The 22,059-nt window shown below is 44.2% G+C and overlaps 1 protein-coding gene across 2 annotated transcripts in view; it reads right to left on the bottom strand.

Moving 5' to 3' along the window:
• Window positions 1–22,059, bottom strand: part of MYO7A (myosin VIIA) — a 113,181-nt gene that overhangs the window by 74,205 nt on the left and 16,917 nt on the right. For both annotated transcript variants that reach the window (XM_065075097.1, XM_065075155.1), the window contains exon 2: window positions 17,720–17,777. In XM_065075097.1, the coding sequence (XP_064931169.1) occupies window positions 17,720–17,737 (18 nt within the window). In that variant the 5' untranslated portion in view covers window positions 17,738–17,777. The remainder of the gene's footprint in view (window positions 1–17,719; window positions 17,778–22,059) is intronic.

Here is a 22,059-nt window from a genome sequence, read left to right as displayed (position 1 = left end):
GCTTAAACCATATTACAAAGCCCTGAAACAATAAGGTGTCTATTTCTTGTAGCTGTGCAGATGATTTAAGGAAGAGGTCGAGTCTCACAGATAAGAGGGCAGGTTAGAGATGAATAAGATGGATGTCTACAGTCCACCATAGGAGCAAGAAAAAATGTACATGAGATGCAATAGTAATGTAGGGAGAAGACGACACAGGTCAAATGTAGCCACCTCATGGGAGATGTCTATCTCCAGCGTGACCTGTACACATGATGCTGTAAATGGCTGCATTTTTTGCTCCTCTAGAAAGTACAGGATAAATGTCCAATCAAAGCTAATAACCAATGAGAGGATGCACGTAGAAGGAAGGACTGGATAAATAAATGTCAAGGTGCCTATAGGATGGGTTCTATGGATTTGGGCTGTGTCCTGCTCTTTGCTCATCAGTACAACTTTCCTCGCTGCTGTACCACGGTAACTGGAGCAGTGTGGGAGCAGCAGATCTGAGAAATAGCAGCCAATGTATTTATCTCATTTGCACTGGAGCGAACGTTAAAATTATTGCTCAGCTACACCCTGTACCATATTCCTGAGGCTGTGTATCTCCATGTGCTGCCAAAGAGTAAACTACAGAGCAGAGGAGCAGAATGATTTGCCCTAGGTATATCCTTGGAGTAAAGTAATGATGGAAACCCAGAGGGCTATATCCCATCTCTGTAGTCCTATTACACTGATTTGTTTATTTTTTTCCCTGACACTGAGGCTGCTGAAGGTCTCTCATTTCACACATTTCCACTGCATATTTTTTGCTTTGCTCCTTTGCTAGGAGGAGATTTTTGCGAGGACTCATTAGAGAGTGTCATGTGTGTCAACCAGAGGCATTTGGTGTTAGCAGGGCTGTCTTTTGCCTCCTGGAAATGGGAAATCCCACCCCTCTGAAGGGATAACCTGGCTTGGAAATCAGCCTCCCTTCTGTATGCATCAAGGGGCAGAGCGACAGCATCAAGCCACCTATCAGCACACTTTTTCTAAGGGAACGTGCTATGACTTATGTGGGAAACAAATAAACACACTTAGGACAATGAGGGGAGGGACACAATGGGGGAAAACAAACCTTTAGCTGGCCGGCAGCCCATCAGCAATGCCATCCGGTTTAGATTACAGCTCCCCGGGGTAACATTAGACTCTTCGCTGCAGAGACAGAAGTTGGAGCCCAAAGAGCCATGCTGGACCCTGATCTGATGATTTACTGCACCTCTGCAGCAGCAGGCACAGCTGGGATCAAGGTTCTGATGTGACACACTTTGTGCACATGCATAGTAGTGAGGGGAAAATGCTTATCCTAAGGAACTGATTTGACCCAGGCAATAGGTTTATGTGGCTGCTGAGACCTGAGCTCCTGTTAAGTGCTACCGTGCTGGTGTGGACCTCACTGCTGGAGAAAAAAAGAGAAATACAGCCTGCAGGAACCACCCTCACAGCAGCTGAAACACCTGATTTAATGAAAGCCTGAGTTTCTTTCTCCCATCCTGTTTTTTCACACCCAGAGAAGATGCAGCAGACATTGCCAGAGCTGAGGAGGTGTTCTTGGGCTGTTTGTTTTGCAGCTATCGCTGAAAAGTTGAGTTATTCAGTGCAACAGCTTAGGTGGGGCTAACTAACCCAGTGCATGTGTCTGAGCAAGACATCCAGATCTTTGCTAGACGATCACTGTAGATCCCTTCCAACTGAAATACTTTCTATTCTATTCTATTCTATTCTATTCTATTCTATTCTATTCTATTCTATTCTATTCTATTCTATTCTATTCTATTCTATTCTATTCTATTCTATTCTATTCTATTCTATTCTATTCTATTCTATCCTATCCTATCCTATCCTATCCTATCCTATCCTATCCTATCCTATCCTAAATTCTATTTTATTCTACATTCGAGGGAAAGAAAGAGACACTTCTACGGTCACCTCTGCACAAAGCAGGTCAGATGATACTGACCTAAAGGAGTGTGTGAAGAGGACAGTTTGTGAGAGGAAATCTACAGTACAGGTGCCCAAATCTGGCTCCTACCTCTAGCATGGGTGGTCCTAAGGGCTGGTATTCAGGTAGACTGCTGAAGGATATGGAAAATGACTGGTTGTCAGTGGCTGTCTGTGAATTCAGCAGTGCTCCAACAATTCCTCTCTGCTCATTAAACTTACTTTTCTAAAACAGAAAGATTGATACCCTGCAGAATGGCTGTTGATGCATCAATGCACCATGTGGGCCAAATGTAATCTTTATGGGCCATATCTCTGACAATTGATGTAAACCAACCTGTTTATGCAGCTTTTTGTGTGTGTGTGGGGGGGGTTGGTTGGTTGGTTGGTTTTACAAATAGGCATAATCACATACCCAGGTCTCCAGAGAGCTAGATCTGAGCTGAGTTCTGTACTTCCTTACTGCCTGTCTCTGAAGCAGAATATCCTTAGTGCACACAAAAGTGCAAACATAGGCCTTCCCCCAGCTCCAAATTTCAATGTCATTTGGAGAGCAGACTGAAATCTAAATGCATTGGTGCATCGCAGCATGTTAAGCCAGTGCAGACTTCCAATGGCTACCTGAATCCTTTGGGCAGTACGATGTCAGCGCTCTACTAAAACCACATATCACCTCTAGATATCACCTATCTGATTCAGTTCAGCTCTCAATTACATGGGTGTACCCTGCTCAGTTTAATGGAGCTTCTCCTGGATCTACAGCTGCCCAACCCAGAGGAGAACTAGGACAGCTCATCTCTGTTCTTCGCACTCATCTTTAGCTGTGCAAATGCCACCAGCATCAAGAAAAGGTGGGAAAGAAAGAAAAAGCTAGAATTTCTACCTAACGACAAACTGTAATGCAAGAAAAACACATGCTGGTAGTCAGTAACCCTAACAAATTTTCTGTTTCATAAATAAATAAGATTCTCTTCCCAATTTCTTGTAGCACATGAGGCACCAGCTGTCAGCCAAGGTAACGTGCTACACACAAAAGCTTTCTGAAGCAAAGGGAGAGACGCAAGAGGAATTGTTAAATAATTCAATAACCAATGCACTGCTCGCTCATCCTGTAACTTTGATACTGACAGGAGAGAAAAAAAAACCAACCACAAATGTGGCACCCATCCCAACATCTTCCCATTTAATGCTGAGGGATAGTCAAAGACTCCTGGAGCAAAAATGATGGATTTAATCAGGTTTGCATGGACGCAATGCAGTATGGTGCAACAAAGCTCAGCTCCAAGCGATGTTTGACCTCGTCCTTGGCTTTTGGCGAGGAGCTTGTTGTTGACTTGTTTGGGATCTCTTGGCTCAGGAGCAGGTTTTAAGCATGCAGACAAACACGGAGATAGAAGATTTAATCCGTGATTCCTACGGCATTACTGTCGCAGGAGAAGCGGAGAATCCCTCAATCCGTTGACGTTACAAGCAGATTAGGCTGGCCCCGGGCGTCACCCACCCAAACACCGTGCCAGAGCCCCACGTATCAGGTCTCACACAAAAAAGCCTGATGGCCACCGCTTGGGATGCGATTGAAAAGAGTTTGCTAAGACACAGAAGTGGAACAGGAAATGAAGACTGAGCCTTTTAGCCCCATGTCTGGGTCCTGTCCTAAATGCAAATAGAAGAAATCCAAAGGCAGACAACAGAGCAATCGTAAAATGTACAAATCTGGAAAACTGGAGAGGAGTAAAATTAAACCAGGCAGAATCAGAGGGGGTAAGAGCACATAATTTAGTACTGTTAGACTGAGACGATGTTGCACTGGTTCCACATTGGGAGATCTCAGATCTGTTCTAAATCTGCCAACAACAGTCACCCCCATCCCCCAGACAACTAAGGGTACAGCTAAGAGTTCCCTAGTTTGCAATAGGGGGCACGGTGGAAACCACTTGCCTTTAGCCACCCAGAAGCAAATATTTTGGAGATTTTCCTTTAAAGGCATATTGTTCTGTGTATCAAGCTTTAGGAAGATGGGATTAAGGGAATGGCATCTTCAGTGACCACAGTTTGGGAGGGATGCTGGTTCCAGCAGGTCCCTATGGCTGGACAATACAGCTGTGTTTTTCCATCCCTTTCTTTGATTTGATCCCGTGGTGAACTGGCTCAGGGAGTCAACCCAGCAGCAACATTTTCATGTATTTTTGCAAAGTGTTTTGCTGGTTTAGTCCCCGAACTGGCTCATCAGGCAATCAGCAGAGCCCCAGTGAAGGAGCAGAGAGAACAGCAGGAACGTGCATGGCCAAGGGAGTGGAAGTGCTGCCTATACCAGTATCTGAAGGTGGTGAGAGCCAGTCCCAAGTTGGCCAGAGAGGTGGTGGATGCCCCATCCCTGGAGACATCCCAGGCCAGGCTGGACGGGGCTCTGAGCAACCTGAGCTGGTGAAGATGTCCCTGCTCATGGCAGGGGTGGCACTGGATGAGCTTTGAAGGTGCCTTCCAACCCAAATTATTCTGTGATTCTATCTGCTGTGGCATCATCAAGTAGCATTGTTGGAGGCTCTGCCTTGCTCATGGATGAGCTTTATTTCCCAGGTGAAGGCAAAGAGATGTTTGATTTGATTCATGAAAGAAGAGTCTCAGTTGATGAGCACGAGAGCTGCAGAACTATGCAACAGAGGGAGCTAATCAGGTATCAATACTTTCACACAACATTTTTCTGTCTCTGAGGCATACAACATTTTCAAGATCACAATGATTCACAAAAAGGACACAGCTTGAATTCCACTGATAAAGGGGAAAAAATAAAAGAAAAAATAAGATCACACACAGAAATGCAAATTGGAAGGGATGCTTTTCATCCTGGCTCAGAAAGCCCGTTCAAAGAAGCCAGAAAGCAATGACATGAATTTAATTGTTTTACCTGATTTTATTCCTGGGGAAACAAAGCAGGATTTTTCCACCATATGAGACAAAAATCTCTTTTGCTTTTCATATACAACCTGTCAACTTCTCTTTCAGAGTTTCATCTTTCACGCTCTGTGTTCTTAAGGTTCCTCCTTCCCTCCTCCCTGCCTTTTATCAGCCTCACTGAGATCTAGTCTGCAATCAGTTCTTGTGTACTGAATAGACACGGTACTATCGTAATCTGCACAGCTATTCCTATATAAACAGGAATGTAGACAAAGTATAAAGACATGCTTAATCCTAGTAAAAATGTATTGTTTTCCCATATAGTAGTAATCTATACTCATGTAAATGCAGTTTTCCCAGTAGAAACGTGTCTGTGCAAAGGCTCCGCATTAGCCAAAGTGGCATTGACATGTCTAGACAAGCCCTAATGTTTAAAATATCATGTCTCATCTTCAGAAATATTGAATGAAAAGGGAGTAGTGCTGCTTTTCCTTCACTGCCACGCTGGATCTGAGCAGCATTGCCCTTTTTACACATTCTCTTTGATAATCTGTGGGGGTTGTCTTGGTTACTGAGGAGGGTGAGGGAGTCTGGAGGAGGGTTAGTTTGCAGCTCAGTCAATGGCATCTTGAGGGAGTTTGTGATACAACTGCTTAAGGGAGAAGTGGACTGCATCAGGGGTGTGTTTGAAAAGACAGTTCCTGAGAGGAACGAATGACAGGAGGAAGCAAAATAGAAAACAAACACAAAAAATCATGCTGGCAGTGCTGATGATGTAATCTAAAATGTCTTCATAGTGGTTTTTGCTCCATAGGAGCCAGCCACAAGGATGCAGAGATGCTGAGATACAAGCTGTGTTCTTCCAAGAGGAGAAAAGACACTCCCAGATGTCAAGAAAATCTTGAAGAGGCAAAGCACCTGGACTTTTTTATCATCAGGAAACAGATTAAATAAACCAGTATTTACTAAAATAGAGCAAAATCATCCATATTTCATTGCTTGCTTCATAGGTTTGGAGACTCCAGGGTTGGCTCCACGCAAGACCACCCTTGAGATGGAAACGTAGAGCAGGATGGTAATCACAGCCACTTGCCTGGATTCTTCAAGCCCCTCTTGCCTATTGTGGTTGGAAAATTTCCTAAATTGTCGCTGATGGATCCTTCCAAGGGAACAGGTGAAACAGTCATGGAACTGCACCATGGGCTCCCAGCAGCACAAAACCAGCCCCATCTGCTGTAACTATCTGGAATTACCAAGTGCATCAGGAGGTTTCTTTCTGGTTATTTCTCCACGCGTTTTAATTAAACTTTCATGCCAATAGTACCCTAAGCAGAATGAGGAATGACAGAGTGTGCATTTTAATCCCAAATTTCACTTCATCACAACTGGGCTGCGGAAGGCATGAAATTCCAGAAGGCTCTGGAAGAAGGTAGGGACACCAGAGGACAATGGGGTTGATTAAGGGTCTGAAGTCAGCAAGTCCAGCTAGACAAACCCTAACCTAGAGGCTGCAAACAGACAGAGTGGAGTTTTTAGACTGGCACAAGATGGTAGAGATAGGGACAAGCATCACTATTCAAATCACAGTTGTAGGTGGCGGATCCAAGATGGTTGCCTGGTTGGATCACGGCAGGTACAGATATGCACTGTGGATGCCTTCAAACCATGAGCTTGGGACGGTTTTACAGTTAATGGTTTATAGTCCATTGGGCACATATTGAAGAGACTTGGCTACCAGAGAGAAATCAGAAACCAGACCTCGAACATCAGTCCTATATCATAGAATCATAGAATAATTTGGGTTGGAAGGGACCTTCAAAGCTCATCCAGTGCCGCCCCTGCCATGAGCAGGGACATCTTCACCAGCTCAGGTTGCTCAGAGCCCCGTCCAGCCTGGCCTGGGATGTCTCCAGGGATGGTTCATCCACCACCTCTCTGGCCAACCTGGGACAGTGTTTTATCACCCTCAATGAACACACAAACACACAAACCTGCTTCAAAATCTAAGTCCCACCAAATAATCACCAGCCATTAAAAATAAAGCAGTAGCCACAGATTGAAAAAGCAAGTTAGACCTATGTCATACATGAAATTTTCAAGGAATGGCAGCTGATAAGATTTCCGGTGGGATTAAACTTTCATATGGACATCCTGAACTCTAGTAGCTAGCAGAATGAAAACATAAAAGAAATAAGCTCTGCATGCTTTTGGGGCAGCAACTAATTATTGTATTCTTGGTGCTTCTTAGTGTCCTCATGGATATTTTATTACATGGACAGTCCATTCTGCATATGCTACACAGTGTAATTAGGGGATGTGGCCTCCAAAGTGTATTTGTCTCACATTTTCTCTGCTTTACGATGAAAAGGGTTACATTACAAATGGGTTTTGCTAAATGTTACTCCTGGAACCAAACTTTTATTTCTGTTGTGGGTTTGCAAGGTGTCCAGTGTGGCAGAGATCCCAGTCCAGCAACAAGTAGTTGTTGGTTGGTGCTCATGTGAAAACCTAAATCATGTAAAGGGAAATTAATTCTTGTGAAGAATGCTCATCAATTTTACACTTGTTTTGAGAAACGCAGTAATTGCCGTACAGCCTTGATTTTGAAACTGCAAGTGTATTATCACATAGATACAGTAATTATGTGAATGTTTCTGTAAGAAACGGGCTGACAGAGTATCAGCATGGAAATATGGTTAATGCCCCCACTGCATTTTGCTGGATGCAAATGCTGTCAGACTTCAAGCATCTACTTAATGAGAAAGGGCTGCCTGTCGTCCTTGCACTGAATCTAGCAATTTTATGGGGTTAAAGGGCAGCAAAATGACTTTATAAAGTGATTTGCAGATCATGAAAATGCAGTGTGTGACCTTAAGAGTCATTTGCCAGCAACGGTGCTGGCAATAAAATGCTTGGCTGGCCGGTAGGAGATGCACATAAATTGCTCACGTTGCATTCACATCGGCTGCACAAAAGGCTTCCAAGTTGTAGTATGCAAACCACCGGCAAGACTGTGTCCCAGACAGGCAATTTTCCGCAACCTTAAAAACAAACAGAATTTGGCCCTTTCTTCTTCAGCGTGCAAAATAATCCAACTTATTTTTTCCTTCTGGGTTCTGTAGAGATGCTTCTTTAAAATGCTGTTCCAGTCCAAAAATAAAGAGACACCCACCAAAGTCAGTAGGGACTAGGTTCAGCAAAAAGCTATGGAGGTAGAAAGGACACCTGGAGAAGTTATGAAGATAGATGAGTGCTTGGAAGAGAGATGCATTAGGGACTGCTAGCCAAATAAATAACATCAGACTTGGGAAAACCTGGAGCTGAAAGCTCATAGGTGGAGGCCAGAAAATTATCTGAAGAACACGAAAATATTGTGAGGGAATTACACTGTACGCTTACTCATCTCTTGGTGTCCACCAACAGTTGGTTTGGGTACAGAATACTAAATAGGAGAGAACTGGGTCTGAACAAATGTGGTTAATTATTTCATATAAGTTCTAAACTATAGCACACTGTAGCCCTGTTCAAAATTCTGTCATAATATCTGTTCAGGAACAGAAGTCATCATCATTTATAGCTGGTGGCGTTTTCTCCTTTCACAGAAGTGCCTACTGGAGGATGAAATCTTTGCAGACTTAATATTGGCCTTTCCTCAGTGCAGGAAAGCATCTGCACTCCTCAGCCAATACCACCTGCCTGTGCAGAGAGCAGGAGGGTGGTGTGGGAAGGGGAATCATAGAATCACAGAAGGGTTTGGGTTGGAAGGGACCTTGGGTTGGAAGGGACCTTGGGTTGGAAGTTCATCCAGTGCCACCCCTGCCATGAGCAGGGACATCTTCACCAGCTCAGGTTGCTCAGAGCCCCGTCCAGCCTGCCCTGGGATGTCTCCAGGGATGGTTCATCCACCACCTCTCTGGCCAACCTGGGACAGGCTCTCACCAACCTCGGGGGCAAAAATTTCTTCCTCATGCCTGGCCTGAATCTCCCCTCTTTTCATTTAAAATCATCACCCCTTGTCCTATCACAACAGGTCCTGCTCAAAAGTCTGTCCCCATCTTTCTTATCAGCTCCTTTTAAGTACAGAAAGGACACACTAAGGTCTCCCCGGAGCTTCTCTTCTCCAGCTGAACACCCCAGCTCTCTCAGCCTGTCCTCCCAGCAGAGCTGTTCCAGCCTTGGATCATTTCTTTGGCTCCTCTGGCCCCCCTCCAGCAGTTCCATGTGTGTCTTGTGCTGAGGACCCAGAGCTGGACCAGCACTGCAGGGGGGTCTCACCAGAGCGGAGTCATTTGCAAAACCCAGACCCCCATAGATGGGGTCAGAAGGCAATTTCCTCAAATGGCAACAGTCTAAAGCACAACCCCTGCACCAGCCTGTCAGTACTGCTGACCGCTAGACCAATATCTGTAAATATACCCAGGAGTGGCAAAATGAAACGCAAAAGCATCAGCGAACAAATTTCCAAGTCACAGTTCACACTTATTCATCTCATTTCCCCACTGCTGAAATCCCAGTAGAGGTATCCAAAGTGCCAGCTGGCTTACCAGCGTGTCCTGGGCTATTTCACTCACAGCATTCAATTTACTCTGTTCTTAATCAGATTTTTTTTTCAGAACAGTCTCCTTATGTGCATTCTAACAAACACCCAAAACCTTCTGTTTTGGTCACATTTATGAAACAACTAAAAATAGATTTACTCCTCCAAAATTCTTACTGGGAATCTTCCCTAGAGAATGCGATTTCACCAAAACCTCAAATGCAACAGGAAAATCATATAAACAGAATTTGTAATGAAAACTCTTGAGTTTGGCTAAAGGCTGACAGTGGGGCTATCTTTTTGACATTCTCATTGGAATTCTGTCTTCAAGGTCAGCTTTTAATTCCAATAAAATTATTTCATTTATTGACCAGGCAATGACATCTCAGCAGATATTCTCTGTACTCCCAGCTCAACTTTCTGTTGAGAAAGAAATGCCATTTTTCAATCTGTGCCTTTGAAAAGGTCTGTTATTGTTTTCCTTCCCCTGGGTCCCAGGATCTGCACACAGTTTCTTGAACCTGATTGTAGAAAGCCAGAGCTCTGTTGTTTTGTTGGGGTTTTTTTTAGGAAAATATCTATCAAATCTACGCTGTGCTAGAAACGATGCTGTGGCTTGAAAAAATAAATGAATTTTAAACCATAAGGCCAACTCTTTGACTAATGTACATCAGGGTCATTCCACAGATGTGCCTGTGACCCCAAATCCATGAAATGTTGAGGGCTTCGTTTTTAATGTCTTGCTGTTGTTTTCCAATTTCACAAGGGGAATTTGATAAAAAGGAAGGTCATGTTTAACAGGGAGAGCTGCCTATCTGCTGCACAGACATTTGTACAAGAAGCAGATTAAAATCATGGTCCCACACTCCATTAAGGATGTCATGTCGCGAACATTTCCTACAGCAGCCACGTTGGCTTAAATGTCTAACTTTTACCCAAATACACAGAAACACAGAATGTCAGGGATTGGAAGGGACCTCAAAAGCTCATCCAGTCCAATCCCCCCACCAGAGCAGGAACACCCAGATGAGGTTACACAGGAAGGTGTCCAGGCGGGTTGGAATGTCTGCACAGAAGGAGACTCCACAACCTCCCTGGGCAGCCTGGGCCAGGCTCTGGCACCCTCACTGAGAAGAAGCTTCTTCTCAAATTTAAGTGGAACCTTTTGTGTTCCAGTTCCCTCCAACTGTCACTCCTTGTATCCCATCTGAGAACTGATCTGTGTAAAAATAACATCAATAAGTAAGAAATGATAAATTATGCTCAAGGTTTTTTAAAGTACTTGTAAGTCATATGATTTTGGTGAAACTATGGACAACCTGATTCAGCCAACTGCTGCATCGCACATCTGGGAGGAAGTGGAGGGCAAACAGAGGGAGGTGGGTGTGCAGGGATGGAGATGATATAATGGGATGGGATGGGATGGGATGGGATGGGATGGGATGGGATGGGATGGGATGGGATGGGATGGGATGGGATATCCTCTGCTGTGTTCTGTTTGCACAGCTGGGATGAAGATGCTTCCTCCCCTTATTGACAGTAATCAGAGGCTCAATGACTAGAGTGAGGACCAAGGGAAATCAAACCTTGTGTTGATCCCTAGCAGCAAGATAAGATGTGGGTGGGATGGGGTGGGTGGGAATGAAGGATTTCTGACCTCCCACCCCAAACCTCACTCCTACAAAGAAGTTGCTGGAAGGGCCATCAGCCACTGGCTTCACTCACTGGTGCACAATGGCCATATGAGGTCCAAGATTCAGTAGGGGTTTTTTCTTTACAGAAATCATATCCAAACAGTGAGGCTTCTTCAGAGTCAGGTTATAGAATCATAGAATTGTTCAGGTTGGAAAGGATCCTGAAGACCATCAAGTCCAACCATTAACCTAACACTACCAAGTCCACCTCTAAACCATGTCCACCTGTAAACTGTGTCCCTAAGAACCTAATCTACGCAACTTTAAACCCCTCCAGGGGTGGTGACTCCACCACTGCCCTGGGCAGCCTGTTCCAATGCCCAACAAGCCTTTCTGGGAAGAAATTTTTCCTAATATCCAATCTAAACGTCCCCTGGTGTAACTTGTGGCCACGATGAGTTGGAAGACTTAAGGGAAAGAGGCAGTTTGAGGGGCTGAATTTCTCTGTTCTCCCTCTAGACTTCAGGTCTCAGCAATTTAAATCCCGTCTTTAAGGACTCTGACAGACACAGAATTTACCATCAAGAAGACAAGATGACATGTGAGCTGCTGTGCAAGAGCCGTCCCAAGGATGCAGATTTTCCCTGGGAAAGCTAACATTTCAAGATTAATTCAAAGTAAGTTTACTTATCAAGTCCTTTGAAGTCTCCAGTACCCTCAAACAAATGTCCCATTGACTGGGTATTTTGCTACTGCCTCTTAAAAAGAAAACCTAAACTCACCCACACATATAACAACTCTCACTCCAAGCCTGCTCTATCTTGAGATAAAATAGATTAAGGTTTCAGTGCACATACTTTGGGGAAGATGGATCCTGAGAGCTTCTCTAAGGTATCAAAAAAGCAGGAATGAGGGCATTTCAGACAGGGTTTCTAAGAAGCAGGGCTGAGATTGCTCACCTTACCTTTATTTGACATCATGCAATTTATATTCTGCAGCCATAGCACTGCAAGAACATCTTCCTAGCCTGCAGCTTCATTTTCTGCACACAGCTACCCTGGCACTTTAATTGTCTCATAAATTTGATGGAAAGGATTTGATGCAGGGAGCTGTTAAAATGCCAAATGTCTTGAGCACTGCAACTAATGAATGGCTCCCAACAATTCATGTTTCAATCTATATGCAAATGTGCCCTTTGGTTGGCTTGTGCTGGACTTTTCATTGCTGCGTTACAGCTATCCAGGGAAGCCTCAGACTCATAGATCAGACAGATACAAGGCATAAATGGGAGAAGACTTAAATTATTCAGTGTTTATGAGGAAGAGAATCCAAACACTGGACTTACGCTTTGCTTTTTCATAATAACATGATTACAAATCAGCCCTGAGAAGAGCTACAATAACGCTGATTTTCTCCCCCACCCCTTTCTTCTTGCTAACAAAATATATAGCACAATGAATCACTCAGCGAAGCTGAATGCATATTATCCAATAACACCCCAGATAGTTTATGTCAGCTCCAGGTAAACCCGGAGCTCACAGACCTCAGCTGGGAGATGTCTGTGAAAGGACCGAAAGATTTAAAAATCCAGTCTCTGCTATTCTTTCTCCCACTAAGGGAAAACATCTCTGGATCATCAGAATGATTCTCTGTAAATGCTGGTGGTCACAAAACCTATTTCTCCTCATTAATGAACTGCACAAACCCCTTTCACCTGCAGCACCATGTGCAATTCTAAACAAGAAGAAATTGCAATGTGCAATTTCTTAGCAAGAAGAAATTAAGCTGGAGGAGGTTCAGAAAGGGCTGATACCATCACAAGAGGGCTGCAGAGCTTGTTTTGCAAGAGGAAAAAAAGGATTTTGCAGGAATTTGGTCAATTCTGAGTCTAGGAAGGAAAGTGATTGCTCTTTATATAAACACCTGAGAAAGAGCAAGAAGGGGAAAGGACAATTTTAGCTACAAGCCGGTCCCAGGACAATAACAGCAAGACACAAACAACCTCAGAAAACAGTGACATGAACATATCAAGAACGGTCTTATTTGTGTGGGACTCATTTTGTGGGGTTTAAAGGTGAAACAGTGCTGGAGTTTTTCTGCTCAGAGGAATGCCGGGGGTGGCCCAGACTTTGCAGAATCAACGGTTGTAGAGAAACGGTGAAGTTTTGCATTGCCTCCAAGAGTCACACCACCAGGAGCACTGCTGAGCCAGGAGAGCAAACCTGAGGTCTCTGACCGAGCCTTGGCTCCTGCAAAGCTTCAAACTAGGCACCTTCCTTGCCCTCCATGTCAAACTAAAAAGAGCTTTACAGCTTGAGGCACCCACAATACTTGATCCCTCAACACCATCATTGCTGGCTGAGCTTTGGTCTTGTTTATCTGCTTAGCTTAGGTCTCTGCTGTTTCTTTTCACTCTTATTTCTACTTCTCTCCCTACAACCCATGGAGCAGGTTGGGAGGCCACTGAGACTGAGAGAAACCCATAACGACATCAATGCCCCTCACATGATCTGGATGTGGTCAGGAGACGAGAGTTTTACAGGTACAATCTCCTGCCAAGTCTAATTTAGTGGATGAACTTTGTGGGATGCTGAACTTGGTCCTGAATGAAATACTTAAATTTTGTGAGTGTGCTTTATTCCCCAGCAGATAAGTGGTTTTGATTTCTACCAATCTGGCCCAGCAGCAGGAAATTATGATAGGACAGGAGGTGATGGTTTTAAACTAAAGGAGGGGAAATTCAGGCCAGACATGAGGAAGAAATTGTTTACACTGAGGGTGGTGAGAGCCTGTCCCAGGTTGGCCAGAGAGGTGGTGGATGAACCATCCCTGGAGACATCCCAGGCCAGGCTGGACAGGGCTCTGAGCAACCTGATCTGGGTGAAGATGTCCCTGCTCATGGCAGGGGTGGCACTTCCAACCCAAACTATTCTGTGAGTCTATGAAATTTGCAGCACTGGGAAAACTCAGCTTTAAAATCAGGTTGTATGAGGGTTGCCTACATGAGTGAGAAGATGGGATTTGGCAAAAACATCCATGTGTCAAGCAGCAAACATTCACTGTTTGCTATCAGGATAGCGTTGGGGTCAGCAAAGCCCTCTCCATAGAACAGCGATGTGCCCCTTGCCAGGCCGTGTGGTCATCTGCAGCCAGGGCCACCACACCCTCCTGGTCTCCACTCCAGCTCTAAAAACAACTCTGCTTTAAATAAAAGGCCCAACATGAGGGAATAAACCACCGCTGTGCTGCGGAGCCAAATGAACCTGTCATACTGCCAAGGCAGGAATTTCGGAAGCCCTCCTTTTTCTTCTTCCCTTTCTTTGTGAGTGGAAATGGACTTGCCATGAGTAATTTGCCAGTGACTAAAGCTGATAAGTTTGGCTCCCTGCAGGCCCCTGCTGGGGGAACAATATTGGCTTTTCTTCTGAATTACTGGGTGGAAGACACAGGGCAGGAGCTCTGTGCTTTCTCTTCCCCTTGCTCAGAGCCATGCACTGTCCTCCATGCTCTGCCATCCCAGAGCCAACCTCTAAGGAACATCCTAGTGGGAACTGTTTTCCTGGGAAAGTGAAAGATATGCAATGTCACAGGCTCATCTTCAAAATTTCTGGATTTATAGTTGGGTGAAGATGGGGAAACCAAGCCATAGGGGCTAAAAGCTCTGTGCTGATCTATCCTAGGCAATGATTTGGTCCTCTGATTGATCTCAGTGGAGAAAGTTTTCATAGGAAATGGGATGGGACAAACAAACAAACAAAAAGAACCCAAAAGACTGGCAGAAAGCTCCCTGGAAAGTCACGTTGAACAGTAACAGCACAGATGTATTTCTAAAAATCTTACAGCAAAAGTGGAGGAGACAAAATACATATATTGCTGCTACTTGCAACTAAGCACCACCATAAACAGCAGCTCTGGACCACAGAGAACAGCATGTTCCAAGTGTGACTCAGATTGGACCTTTAGATGGGGTAAACTGGTATAAAGTGACTTGAGAAACAGCCTGTATCTGCTAACAACTGGGCAACCTTATTTCTTTGTGGAGGGGTCCTTGCTCACCTTATGCATGCTGCAGAGAGATATTTGCAGCAAGCAATAGTTCTACAGAAACCTATTTCCCTGATATTTGTCAGTACCCACTCAACATCTGAACCCACAGGGAGAGTTATTCTCAAAACTATTGAGAACAGCAAGAAATGGAAGAGCTTTTTGAAAACTAGCTAGGGTTTCTCTTGTTTAATGATAAGAAGCTCTAATCCCAAAGTAACATATCAAATATTGTTGATAACTTCTGGGACCCCACCTGAACTTCATACACTTTTAACACCCAGTCCTTAAGAACTAAAAAATGTTTGTATAGAAAAAAAATTAATATCTTCCCTAAAAAAACCTACAGAAAACTGAACATGCACATTGGCTTTGGTGTTAAGAGTTCTTGTAATACCTGCCTGGAGGTGATGGGCTTTGAACACAACACATCAGTCACAATTGACTTCAGGTTTATTCTCTAGCATCCAGCTTTCAGTACAGAAATAAGTTTTCCTTTCCAATGTAACATCCTAGAAAACACTCTCACCTGTTAAATAAGGGCAACATCACTCCTGCTCTGCTCCAACTTTACGGCTGTAACACTACAGACTTGACAGGTAAAAGCCCAAGAATTCAGCCCCATTTTCCAACCAGACTAACCACATCCTGAGATTTTCATATGGACCCAAATCCCAGACAAGATCCTGGGACTGACTAAGTAGAGCCCAGAGCAGACACCACAAAGACTGGATGGCATAAAGTGCCTTGGTTATGTTTGTGGAGCTATTACTGCCATCTACTTGTCCCCTTTGCTGTGAGTTGCTCAGAAAACAGGGGTGACAGAAGAAAAGAACTATGTCCCTACACCTCAGATCTCCATTCAGAGCTGGGTCTATCTAAATGTCAAGCACTTAAACTAGTCTTGCAGTTGGTAGACAAGGGAGAGAGACATATCCAGAAAGGAGATTCAACCTACTATAGGACAGGTGAGAAGGAAGTGACTTCTAGAAACACCCTGCTTCCCTGCCTAGACAAGAAACTTTGGTTTTAGGTAATTATGATGATTGATTATTTGATTAAAGCTCTGCAAATGGCAAATTCAAACCAATACAGAAGACTATGAGCTAGTACCTGAGCCACAGTGGGGTAACCTCCAGCAGAGAGACATTACAGGCAGCCTGCAGCAACACCTTTGTAGACAGGGCTGTTATGGCATACAGCTGTTATTCTGAACTTTGAAATTATCATATAAACTTACTTCATTTTAATTTCCACACCTATTTTCCTTGGCATCACAAACTGAATCAGTCAGAGTTTGTGATATGGGGCCAACACCTCTAAGTCTTTTGGAAGGAGGACTGACCTCCTTATCTCCCCTAGCGAAATGCAGATTGGTTTTGTTGGCCCACAGTTACTGAAAGGTCAGGGCAGCATTGTAAAGAGCATTTCAGTTGAGTTGGGGTTGTTCAGCCTGGAGAAGAGGAGGCTCCAGGGAGACCTTATTGTGGACTTTCCATATTTAAAAGGGGCCTGTAAGAAAGATGAGGACAGACTCTTGAGCAGGGCTTGTTACGACAGGACAAGGGGTGATGGTTTTAAACTAAAAGAGGGGAGGTTCAGGCCAGACATGAGGAAGAAATTATTTATACTGGGTGTGGTGAAACCCTGTCCCAGGTTCGCCAGAGAGGTGGTGGATGAACCATCCCTGGAGACATCCCAGGCCAGGCTGGATGGGGCTCTGAACAACCTGATCTGGTGAAGATGTCCCTGCTCATGGCAGGGGTGGCACTGGATGAGCTTTGAAGGTCCCTTCCAACCCAAACTGTTCTATGATTCTATAATTTACCATTTCTTCCACCCCTAAAGCTATCCTCAGCTCTTCTTGTCACTGTTATGAACTGGTACCACGTGAGTTCCTGCATGCAACTTCAAAGGCCTAGAGCTTTCTGCCCAGTTGCAGCCAAAAGCTTATTTGCCAAGACAGACACGGGTTTGATCCAAAACTCTTGGGCAGATTTGGTCCATCACCTGAATGACTGACTGTGTTGACATGTTTAAATCTCGATCTGCAGCCCTGACGTGGGACATGTGGCAGTACGGTCAGTCCTGTCCAGGTGAGACATGGCAATGAGACAACATAGAAGCTGCATGTGAGAGACACATTATGCCTAGGCCCAGGGAAAACACTACAATTTGAAGCCCTATATTATTTATAATCTACATGAGACCTTCCATACAACTTAAATCCTCTTCAATTTATTTTTAAATGTGCAACAGGACTCCATTCTTACATAACCAAAGCAGCACTGTTCCTAGAAGTTGAAAATAATTTCTTGACTAGATCATTGTCCAAGGCAGACAATAAACTGTTTTATTCTTCTGCATATCGAGGACTCACGTGCAGCTCCTGGGCCATCCCAGATGACAAAATAGAAGTGGAACATTGCACGAGGTTAATCTGGACTACACACATAGAGCAATGATTTCCTCTAAGCTAATCAAGGATTAAGGCTAATGAGTATCTCTGTATCTTGTAACAGTCCTTTTAGGGAAATAGAATGGGATAATAATAGCCTGACTTGACCCTTACCCCCAAAATAGACTTTTATTAGTCCTTGAGGTGATAGAGTAAAAATAGAAATGCTGAAGAAAGGAATGCTTCACTTACCTGTCGTAGAATGACCATGGTTCCTGTATAAACACATCAGCAATCACCAGGAATGGACCTAAACCAAAATAAATCAGTAGTTAATGAACTGACACCCCAACTCAAAGACCACAGCTCGGGGACTGTCCCAACCCAAAAGGGACAGATGCAGGCCCTCGGTGTGGAAGAGGACTAGAAGCACTTAAACTCCAAACGCTTTCATAATATTAATTCCAGACAGTAAGAGACAATCCTCTAATACCTCCAGATTAATGCCTGTACCCTGGTGATGGGATTGGACATTGCTTATGCAATTAATATTTTGTAAACTGAGTCCTAGAAAGTTACCCAAGGATTAACCTAGCAAAGAGACTGATGCTGATTTACCCCATGTGTCATCAGATCCCGTGGTATGAATTAAAGCGCGTGGAGAAGGGAAGCCCTGCCCTTATAGCCCACAAGACTGGGTGGATTATCACCTTTCTGTCAAAACTGCTTTCAGGAGAGGAAAGAAAATACTAAACCCTCCACCACAGCCTGCAACTAATACCGGTTTTTGGTAAGGACCAAGAGGATTGTCTCCAAGGGTGTAGGCTTGACCTTTTTATTCACCATTTCTTAGATAAACAGTAAAATAATTGCAAGATCCTTAATCCTGACTACCTCCACACTCTACTTCTGCCTATTCTGTAAATTGTACCTTTTTGGGATTTACTTGGGAAAGTCTCATGTTGTTCCTGGGTTTGTCCTTACTGCTGTGTGGTGGCACTTCACAGTTCTCCCACCATTAAATGTGTTTGTTGTGTATAAGTAAGAAATAATTTCTAATAATTGAATTTCTGCAACTTTTGATCCACAAGTCATCCTTGCTGCATGGCAATCAATAATCGTTATACAGGGTGTTTCAAAAAGATGGACCCAATTTTTTATTATAGTGCTTCGAAATTGGGTCCATCTTTTTTAAACACCTGTATGATGTGGAACATGTTCCAGTATGGTAAAAATGCTCATGCCTTAAAAAGCAGGAAAAAAGGCACTATCTCAGAGACACAACTCCCACAAGACATTGGGGATGTGAAAGCTGACAAAGGATGATCTTGCTGGGCACAAGACATTACCCTTCACAGTGACAAAGTGGTCCAGAACCGTCATACAAACCTAAATATTTTGTTTGATTAAAAAAAAAAAGTTGCTTTTGTTTTTGTGTATTATTATTATCATCGTCATCATTATCATTATTATTATTATGCTTCCACACTAAGAAAAGAACATTCCTTGAGGGGGCAGGAGGGAATAGTAAAATCTTTCCACCCTCTCTCAACCATCTCCAGGTGAGATGTCCCAAAGAGACAATATAGGACAGACTCAATCTTGCAAAAAAACCCCAAAACAACAGGAGTGATAATGCCCTGTGCCAGTGTCCCAACACACTTTCCTCATGGCAAGGAGAGCAATGTCTTTTCCCCACCAGCAGCAACTGCATTCATCCCATACTGTAATGTAGGACTTATTTTTTGGTGCTGATCCTGCTCACTGAATTTTCTGTAGCTTCTCGGCTGCAGTGGGAAGCACTGATGTTCCCCATCCTAGCTGGAAAGCCACAATTTATCTCTATTAGCTCCTGCAATGACTGCAAAGGTGCAACAGCATTGTCAATTATTCCCTTTTTCCTCATCACACTGCCTGCACCACCTCTAAATTTTTACTGTCACACATTTGAAGGTGGAAAACTACCCCACTGACAGCTGTAGGAGTTTGCCCTCTAAGTGTCTTCACCACCTTAATGAAAGCATCCAACTATTGAAATCATCTCCATGATCCCTCTGCATTGCCTTGAAAAGGAATTGTTGTCTTAAGAGCAGCCAAGGCATCACTGTTCATTAGGAAATACTCACTAGACAGATTTTGGCCACAGACCATGTTTAATAAATTAATTTTGCTTTATCTAGAAGATAGATAGCTGGTGGAAAAATCACATGCCCACTTTAATATCTGAAAGGCTGTGAGGCAATTTTCCTAATTCTCTGTTTGAACCTTCTCCGTAGCACTTTAAATTATTCCTCTTCTCCTTAATTCACGTGGTTTGAAAATAACTTTCTAACCCTGCCAAGTAGTGAGCCCTGAGACAGGCTGCCTAGAGATGCTGATGAGTCTCCTCCACTGGGACCAGTCAGTGAAATCTTGGCTTGGCCAAAGGTGAGGGTGAGGTTCTCCAGAGGTTCCATCTGGGTGAGGTTCTCCAGAGGTCCTTCCTAGTTCTGTAGCATGACAACCATAGGGTCACTGATGAACACTGGGTTGAGTAACAGCCTCAGTTCCTTGATTCAAGGTCATCTGCAATGGACAAGTAATTTTATCATTTCTTGCCTCAGTTTCCCTCTCAGAAAACCAGAGATCTCACCCGATAGGGGAGCTCCTAAGTATTTGCACGCTAATCAGCCAAATGGCCAGGTGAACTTCTCCCATTGGGTGTCCGTGTTGCAAAAGTCCTGCACAGGGGATGTCTTCCCACAGACTGGACTAGAACACCAGGTTCAGGTCTCAGAGCTGCTCCTTCAGTCATTTGTCCTTCTGCTGGGTATCTGCACAGTTGGTCCAGCTCACAGCATAAAATCTACCCTGTACATGGGCATCCTGCTCAGCCTGGCCTGTGGCGATGCTGAACAGATGTTGTGCAAGGTTTGGAAGAGCATTTACATACCCAACCCAGTCTGCTTTTAAACAGGACTTTGATACCCAGAGCCTGTTGGTTTTCTTAATTTTTTTCAAATTTTCTGAAGGTCTATCCTTCAGCCCAAGCCCCCAGGCTTCCTCTTTTTCAATGCTTTGTAAATCCCCTTGCAATGATGTTGCAAGAGAGGTTGTAGACAACTGTCAGCCAGTTTTCCCCACAGCTTGCTTAGCAGGGAGAACCCCAAGAAGGCAGGGGGAGCAGGAGACTGCTCTCCGTGTTCTTCCCACAGGGATCAGTAAGAAGGATTGGGCTTGTCTGAGCACCAGGGAGATCAGCTGGCTGCTAATTCACGAGAGCATCAGTGGAACAAACTGGCCATCTGGACCCTCCAGCTCTTGCTGGCAGGTGAGTGTAGGGGGGTTCATTCCTACCTTTGTCTCCTGTGTGAAGCTCTACAGCTGCTTGTGCCATGGGAAACGAGCTGGGGTAAACAAAATGTACCCATCATCTCTCCAAAACCACTCACACATAACACAAGAGCACAAAGTCACCCCTCCAGAAAGTGTATTTTTTGTGAATTTGGTTCTTTTTACAGCTCTCTGCTCATCACTGGTTGAGCATCAGCTGAACTGAGCATCTGACAGAGGGAATGGAGTGATGCTAATGGGTCTTTAAAGTACTTCTGAATATAGAATGATCAGAGAATCATTTTGGTTGGAGGAGACCCTCAAGGTCATCGAGTCCAACCATTAACCCAACACTGGCACTAACCCATGTCCCTAAGAACCTTACCTATGCATTTTCTAAACCCCTCCAGGGATGGTGATTCCATCACTGCCCTGGGCAGCCTTTTCTAATGCCTGACAACCCTTTCTGTGAAGAAGTTGTTCCCAATGTAAACCTTTCCTGATGCAACTTGAGGCCATTTCCTCTCATCCTGACATGTGGTACTTCGGAGAAGAGACCAACACATGGAACTATACATGCTAATTGCTCGCAAAAAATGGTCAACAGAAGCCAAGGAATTATTCAACACAAGGTCTTCATCACAGTGACCTCCACTATGGCTTTCTTGCTGGTTCCAAAGAGATCCCAAGTGCAATAGCAAGAGGAACCTGACAGAGCTCGACTCTGAAGGGAGAAAGCCTGAGGAACCTGGACAAAGCCATTATCCTTCAATTGCACAGGAGGGGGTTGCTACTCTAATCTGTTTAACTGGTATTTCTGTGCTCCTTCTTGGCACTTGCAGACCGGAGTCCAACCACATGACTGGCCATACTGCCTGGGGGATCGCTCCGCAGTGCTAATCCTCCAGAGCACGTGCTCTTTAAGCATCAGTTAGGAGAAATTCAGGTATTTCATTCTAAGTGCAAATTTTGTTCCTTTCTCCTGAAGTTCCACACCCCACGTGGTTTTCCTGTCTGCAAATGCAGAGAAGAAAACGAATAATGAATTTATGGGGTGTGTGCATTAACATTCAATGATGGCCTGTCCCCCTCTGCACCCAGATTGGTGTAGAGTCAGTCTTTATGAGAACACCCTGGGCACATAGTAGTGTGAAAAAACAAGACAGGTGGCTGTTGATTCACTGCCTTATGTCTACTTCACTTGATGGGCAGATACGTAATGTATCACCTTAGCTGAGCTAAGAGATTTAACACATCGATGCTCTCTGCACACTGCTGCT

The sequence above is a fragment of the Columba livia genome, chromosome 1 (assembly GCF_036013475.1).
Source record: "Columba livia isolate bColLiv1 breed racing homer chromosome 1, bColLiv1.pat.W.v2, whole genome shotgun sequence".
NCBI classification, from domain to species: domain Eukaryota; kingdom Metazoa; phylum Chordata; class Aves; order Columbiformes; family Columbidae; genus Columba; species Columba livia.
The sequence above is the reverse complement of the archived record's forward strand: the minus strand, read 5'-3'. Positions and strand labels throughout refer to the sequence as shown.